We start from the raw sequence: 7,694 nt of genomic DNA, 5'->3' as shown, positions 1-7,694 counted from the left end.
TCATCATCATCATCATCATCATCATCATCATCATCATCATCATCATCATCGTTGTTGTTACTGATATTGTGTTGTCAGTGTGCAAGGCACCTTGCAGAGTAGAAAAAAACAGGCCTGTGTCCCAAATTGATTGCAATCTAACAACTGAAAGAGAGGAAAAGGAGAGAAGGTACAACAAGGGGGAACTACGAAAGGAAAATGTGGGGATGGAAAGGGTCCTTAGGAGAGGCATCTTGATACTACTGTTTTGTCTTTGGGCCACTGGAATGTGTCTTTCAGTGTCTTCTCTGAAGCTGAATCTGGCCCTCAGGTTCATATAGATTCCTCATGCTTGGCAGAGGGCAACCTAGTGTTTTTGGGTGCATCTGTACTATAGAAATAATGCGGTTTGATGCCACTTTAACTGCCATCGCTCCGTCGTACAGAATCCTGGGATTTGTAGTTTTGCAAGGCACCAGCACTCTCTGACAGAGAAGGCTAAAGACATAGTGAAACAACTAATCCCTGGATTGCATAGAACAGAGCTACAGCGCTTAAAGTGGTGTCAGACTGCATTACATTTCTGCACTGAAGATGTACTCTTGGTTGCAAAGGTGAAATTTGGACAGGAACCTGACTCACAGCTCAGCTTCTTGACTTTCTTTTATTACCCGTCAGCAGCTCTTTATTCATCTTTGCAGAAAACTTGTGAGGACTGATCACAGTTGCTCCCATTTTGCAGATGGGAATAGCTGAGGCAGAGAGAATGGTTTGCTGAAAGTTATGCAAAAGTGCTTTCACAGAGCAGGGATTGTATTCTCCAGGTTTCCCAAACATCCAGCATTTGCTGGACCACACTGGCTTGTTTGAGGCATTCGTTCAGAGCTGGTTTTCCATCACCTGAAATACACTCAGTTGCTTCTCATCTGGCCTGGGACAGTCTCTTGCCCCATAGGTTGACTCACAACAGTCAATCAAGTTGCTATAAATATATAGGGAAAAAAGTCTGTGTTCTCATAGTAGCTCCTTGTTTAGCGAAGTCTGGTTAAGGTGGGCTGGTTTGGTCACTTCTGTGTGCAACTATAGAGCCTTTGATTCAGGCGGAGAGAGAGAGAGAGATATCAAGTGAGCAAGGACATAGATATTCAACGACAGCATATTATATTTAGGATTTCAAAGGAAACTAACTGTACTGTCCTTGTTCATTCATTCTAGGGCCTAGTCTGTACTTTATACGAATTGCTCCAAATATTGACACATTTGCACCAATGCTCAATTGTCTTCACTTTGCTGTGCAAATTTGCATTTATTTGCCTTCCCTCTGCTGAAAATATGTAGCCACACTTTTGATAATATGCATCTTTGGAGATATTCATGGCGACTCCACTAAAAACCACAAATCACTTTTTATTGGAGTTGATGGATTTTATTTTGCCCCAACATCAAAAAGCCCAAATCTTTCCGAGCCACACGTGGCTGGATCACATCCTTTTCAACTTGAATGAAGAGTGTTTTAATTGTGTAGACAAGCCCTCGGTTGAAACCAGTCAGGGCTGGTCACTTCCATGGACGTCGGGTGGTGAATTCACACCAGGCTTTAATCGGAACTATCCAAAGTGCTGGATATAGGTGCCAAACCTATTTCTAGCTCCTTTCCTTTCCCTACTAAAACCCAGAATGGATTCAGTAGCTCACTGACATGGCTAAAATTAGATAGTTGGTCTGGATCAGTATGCCAAGGGCTCTTGTGGCACCTTTGAGACTGAGAGAAAGAAAGCAGATGGTAGCATAAGCTTTCGTAGACTTAATAGGTCTGTTTCAACAGAGACAACTTCATGAGGAGTAGACTCAAGTCTCAAGACTCAAGTTGCACCCGAAATGTTTTCATTTTCGAAGTGCAGTTACTGCTGTCTGTCATATCTTGGTTGATGGGGAAGGATAATGGAAGCTGCAGTCCAAAGCATCAGGAGGTTCCGAAGTTTTCCATCTATCCTCTGCATATCAGTGTTTGATTTCTCCTTTTTTCAAGTAAACTATCTTGCAAGTATACAATCCAGCCCAGTAGATTTTCTCCTCCCTTCTCATGATCTTCAGTACCTTATCGGATCATCCAATCCATGCCCCTCTTGCATGGAAGTGGACCATCCGATCCCTGCTTCTCCAAGGAAGGTGCCGGCAACAAGAGGGATGTAGGTTTCGCCTTGCCTAGTGTTGTGATGTTGTGATTGTGGGAGAAACTCAAATAACTCAGATCTCACGGCCCTTGTTTTTCTCCATTCTATGACCTCCTGCCTTCCCCTCCAATAATTTTGCTTTTCCTTTCCTTTCGTAGCAAGGTCCACCAGGGGAACCTGGGCCGAGAGGCCCCCCAGGTCCTCCAGGCATTCCAGGAGCGGATGGCATTGATGTAAGTACACACCGCTCAGCTCAGGAACTTGACCAAGGAGGAGAAGGGGAGAGAGTTTTTGGGTACAAAGGAGGGCATTGTATACAAGAGGAGACATGCAGTACCCATCCAAAGAGCCTAGAGGGAGGCAGCAGGTCACCTAAAAACTGAAGGTAGCCACTGCTTGGGGAAGATATCCAAAATCCCTATTTGGGTAATGCCAACAATGTGAATGTAAGGAGCAAGAAAGAGCAACATTATGCATGTGTATGTGCCTGCAAGTTGCCTGTTGACTTTTGACAACCCCACGAATTTCTTAATACACCAGGAAAATGTACTTTTTGAAGCACAACACTCAGAGTCCTGTAGCTTGAGATTCTGGATGTTGAAGTCGAAGGCTTTCATGGCCACCATCCATGTTTGTTTGTTTGTTTGTGGGTTTTTTGGGTTATGTGACCATGTTCTAGAAGAGTTTATTCCTGACGTTTCACCTGCATCTGTGCCTGGCATCTTCAGAGAATGCTTGGATCCAGAGAATTCTGGATGTTGTAGTCCAAAAAGTGAATTTTGCAATTTCTGAGCTTTAGTAGGCCAACGAAAAGAACACAAAGATGCTGGAACCAACCAAAATGGTGAAAGGTCTGGAAACTATGCCCTATGAGCCTATGAGGACGAGCTTAGGTAGTTGGGAACATTTAGCCTAGGGAAGAAAAGGTGAAGAGATGACATGATAGCCATGTTCAAATATTCGAAGGGGTGTCATATCAAGGACGGAGCAAGCTTGTTTTCTGCTGCTCCAGAGAATAGGACCTGGAACAAAGAGATTCCACCTAAATATTAGGAGGAACTTTCAGACAATAAGAGCTGTTTGACATTGGAAGACGTTGCCTAGGAGGGTAGCGGAGTCTCCTTCTTTCGAGGTTTTTGCTGTGTCTGTGTCTCCCTGCATGACAGAATAGGGTTGAACTGAATGTCCCTTAAGGTCTCTTCCAATTCTGATTCTATGAAAAATCCATGCAACCTTGGAGAGATTTCCAGGTCTCTTCATCAGGCGTTATATTACCAACAGTTCCAAAGACAGGGACAAAAGTTGTCCAAATGTCGTTCTGTATTCATTGGCGGGATACACACCGCCATTTAGTACGTATAGGATACGTACTAGGGTTAGGAAGGGGCGGTGCTTCCGCACCCCCCTAACCCTAGTACGTATCCTATATGTACAAGATGGCGGCACCCCTTCTACATGGGCGCCGCCATCTTTACGTACTGTATGCACAGCGTCCAGACGTGTCGCGGCGCCTATGACGTTGTGAGTCCGCGCCAGGCGCCTCGCGACGTCATAGATGCGCCGCAGAAAGAAGCTCCGAAATGGAGCTTCTTTTTTGCTCTGCGCGGGAGTCGCGCGGTTTGGCTGCTGCGGCTCCCGCACGGAGCAAATGGCGGCGGCGGGGGAGCGCCGCAAAGCGGCGGTTTGTACCCCGCCATTGTTTTTGTTCCTGTGTGCCTTCATGTCATTTCAGTATTAAAAGGTGAACTTATCACAGGGGTCTCTAAGTAAGATTTGTCTTTTTCATTCACACTTTGAACGGAGTGACAAACATACATAACAAGATATCTATACAACCAACCAGCCAACCAATTTTATAGATTAGTAACCCTATTTTAAAGACAATAGTCTTTTGTATGTTTTCACGTGTCCTTTTTCCACTCTGTATTTGGCTTTAATTTTGCAAGTAATTATGAGTGCTACCTTTAGGGGGCAAAAAAGTGGGATGCAAAAAGAAATAAGCAAATCAATAATGTTAATGATTTTTTAAAAAATTCTCTTTATTGTAGGGTGATAAAGGCCCGCCAGGAGCAGCAGGGAGCCCTGTGAGTATCCCAGCAAACCACCCAGATCCTCTACATCTACATTTTCCAATCTTGGCAGTAGGTGGGCTAGTATAAGAAAGACAGTTAGTTCAGAGGGCATTTGAGGGTCTTATTGTCTGTGGAGCAGTTATAGATCTGTGATTCTAGATTAGTTCAAGATCCTATACAACTGAGCACTAAAGTCAGAATCATCCAATTGTATTCCCCATCGCCATGTATGGAAGTGAGATCTGGACAGAGAAGAAAGCAGGTGAAAGAAAATCAACTCATTTGAGATGTGGGGCTGGAGAAGAAAGCTGAGGATACTGTGGCGGGCCAAAAAGTCAAACAAATGGATCCTCGAACAGATTGAGCCTGAAATTGCCCTAGAAACAAAGATGATCAAATGAGACTTTCATGCTTTGGCTCCATCATGAGAAGGCGTGATGCATTAAAAGAGACAGTAATTCTGGGAAAGGTGGTGGGAAGAAGAAAGAGAGGAAGGCTGCATGACAGATGGATAGACTCAACCAAGGAGGTCATGGGTATGAATCTAAGCAGAGTGGTAGAAGATAAGTGGTCTTGGAGATGTCTCATCCACAGGGTTGCCATGAGTTAAGGTCAACCTAAGGGCAGTTAACAGCAACAACTCTAGATTGGAAATCCATAACTGCAGTACAGAATATAAATCCTAATCAAGCCAACTTCAGTACCTTTGACACCTCCTTTAAACTTCAGAGTAAAACCCAGAGTGGAATTCACTGTCCCATGGACATGATAGCCATTAGCTGCCACTGCTAACAGCCCAACACAAGGGAGGGAATCCCCTACCAGTATCCTACTGTACTGCTGTGATTCTTTCCCATTCCCCCACACTTTCTAAACTATAATACCTTCTCTTTCCCCCTCTAATTTTCCTTTGTAACAGGGGACCAAAGGAGAACCGGGTCTCCCAGGTTCAGATGGCCCACCAGGGAAGCCTGGGATTGATGTGAGTACCCCTCTTGCTGTTTGATTCTGTCCCCTAGTCTCCAAATTTCTACCTTTGCAGAGAGTGAGCCATTGAACATCATCCACACCTAGAACTCTTATGTTTGCTGTGTTTGCATCCCCTTGGTCACCTCACCTGCCCTTTTTCCTTGAATGCCTAAACTGTGTTACTAAATACTCAGCTGAAGCTCAACTGAAGCTCTGCTGCTTGGTTCTCATCACCAGTTTTGACACGGACTCTGTTTGCATCCTTTTTGTGTGGCAGATGCTTTTGAAAAACACATTTGGTTTGAACCACATGGACAAATATATGCACTGAATGTGAATGTGGAAGAGAGGAGAGCAGGACTGTGCCCAAAAAATTCGCTCAACCTTCCCATGCACATTCAGCATATTGTCACATTGAGAACAGAGCTTGTGTGTTCAAGGTTTTCAAAGAAATAGCTGCGTTATACTGTGAAATACTGATATATTTTAGCATGAGTTTTGTGACTTACAATCCACTTCTCCAGATGGACTGAAAAAGCACGGTACACGCTGAATCTTCTTTAAATGCCAGGTATAGTCCAAAATCCAAAATGGCCCACATGGGGGGCTGAGATAGTGACACTTTTGCTTTATGATGGTTTGGTGTACGCCAACTTTGCTTCATGCACAACGTTATTAAAAATATGGTGTATAAAATTACCATCTGGCCATGTGTATAAGGTGTATATGAAACATAAATGAATTTCCATCTCTGTGATATTGCATAACGTATACGCAAATATTCCAAAATCTAAAAAACCCTCCAAAATACTTCTGGTCTCAAGCACTTTGGATGAAGGTGACTCAACCTGTATTTTGAAGGCATTCTGTGGAGTTTCCTAAGTCTCTCCCATGGCATCTTGCATCAGAGTGTTTCTGCAGAAGATACAAGTTGATGTTCCTCAAGCTGACACTGTGATCCTCTCTCTTCTTTTCCAGGGTCTAACAGGGGCAAAAGGAGAACCAGGTCCTGCTGGGAGACCAGGCCCTAAAGTGAGTGCCTTCCTTTCTTTGCCTGATCTTATCTGCAGAACTCAGGAGATGGGGGCATTGCATAGGGACCATTTTGAAAATGCTGTGGCTGAAGCCTGCAGACTCTGAGGCAGGCCTTTGAAAAGGCTACTCTTTCAGGATACTTCTGGAACTTGGGAGTTGTATTCCAAAAGAGGAAGTTTTTCCAAGCTCTGCTCAGAGATCAGGAGGAGAGATCTTGCAAATCCAATGGATGCTCACCCTGGTATTATTAAGCATGTCATTTAGAAAAATACCTATCTTAATAAGCATCGTTTAGATATTTTTGGTTCCCTTGGCTCTGCTTGCTGGTTGCTTTGGTAAGATTTGGAAAATAGAATTCAGGCTGGGCTGCTACACAGAAGAAGTAGCATCTTAGTTGGTGCCAGATTCCATGCTCTCCAACATTTCACAGATGAAAATCGGTACACATGTAACCAAGCAACACCAGAGTGTGGTCCAGATGGCAAAAGTTATGAATGAAGAAGAACGCATAATCTGTGAGAGGCTGCAGCAGTTTGCTTTTGCCTGAGTCTATTGGGAAGAGCATGATTCTACCTCTTCCTCTCCTCTCTCCTGTGTTGAGTTACCATAACCGAGTGCTAACTATTTTGCACTTTGAACTCAGTTTGCAGCAATGGAAGTAAACTGAGAAGAAAAGGGGGAAAGTGGGAGAAAGGGAGAGAAACTGGGACATTTTAAAAGCAGGGAAAATAGTGGGACGATAGAGGATTAAACAGGACTGTCCCTGCCAAACTGGGAGAGCTGGAGAATATGAAAGTGGGTTGGTGCTGTGATTTGGATGAGACCCATGAAACGGGGATGGTGCTCAGCTGTATGGACCCTTCTGGACTGAGTTTCTTTTTTCCATTTGCCCAGGGCCAGCCTGGACTTGTTGGGCCACCAGGACTCCCAGTAAGTATTTATTTCTTGTTGCACCTTTCTGTCAAGAAAGTACACCATGAAGGATGTCTCTGGTTTGTACCCAATGGTCTTTTGTTTGCAAAATGCATTAAATTAGTTTAGTGTAATGGGTTTCAGCCTTGTTCTCACACACGCTCCATTCCCCTGTTGTCCTATAGTATGATTACTAGGATGCTGGCGTGGGGAGGTATGAAGTAGTGGGTCCTGGACTGCAGAAATTAATCTCCAGAACTGCAGATCTTGACCACTCTTTCTTTGGCTCAAGAATGGATACTATGCATTCTGAATTGTATTGCAACTCCCAACATTCCTTACCAAGGGCTATGCTGGCTAAGAGTGGTGTGAGTTGCAATTCAGCAACACCTGAATGTCACCTTTTTGTTAAACTGTGGTTGGAGAAAGGGTCAGGTATATATGGGGAAGGGTCTGTCAGTAGCTGTACTGAAATAGCTGGACGCTGGGAATAACTGCCCTCAAGGTGCTGGAATTGGCTTTGTGGAAGGAAGAGAAGGTGATGGCCATTATG

General features: G+C 44.2%; 1 protein-coding gene across 1 annotated transcript in view; it reads left to right on the top strand.

The window, feature by feature from the left end:
* The window catches only part of COL9A2 (collagen type IX alpha 2 chain), a 31,818-nt gene that overhangs the window by 1,551 nt on the left and 22,573 nt on the right, over nt 1-7,694 (top strand). Inside the window, exons 2-6 of the mRNA XM_042441294.1 lie at nt 2,312-2,386; nt 4,202-4,237; nt 5,145-5,207; nt 6,173-6,226; nt 7,124-7,159. Of these exons, the coding sequence (XP_042297228.1) occupies nt 2,312-2,386; nt 4,202-4,237; nt 5,145-5,207; nt 6,173-6,226; nt 7,124-7,159 (264 nt within the window). The remainder of the gene's footprint in view (nt 1-2,311; nt 2,387-4,201; nt 4,238-5,144; nt 5,208-6,172; nt 6,227-7,123; nt 7,160-7,694) is intronic.

This window comes from Sceloporus undulatus, chromosome 9 (assembly GCF_019175285.1).
Source record: "Sceloporus undulatus isolate JIND9_A2432 ecotype Alabama chromosome 9, SceUnd_v1.1, whole genome shotgun sequence".
Lineage (NCBI taxonomy): Eukaryota > Metazoa > Chordata > Lepidosauria > Squamata > Phrynosomatidae > Sceloporus > Sceloporus undulatus.
The sequence above is the reverse complement of the archived record's forward strand: the minus strand, read 5'-3'. Positions and strand labels throughout refer to the sequence as shown.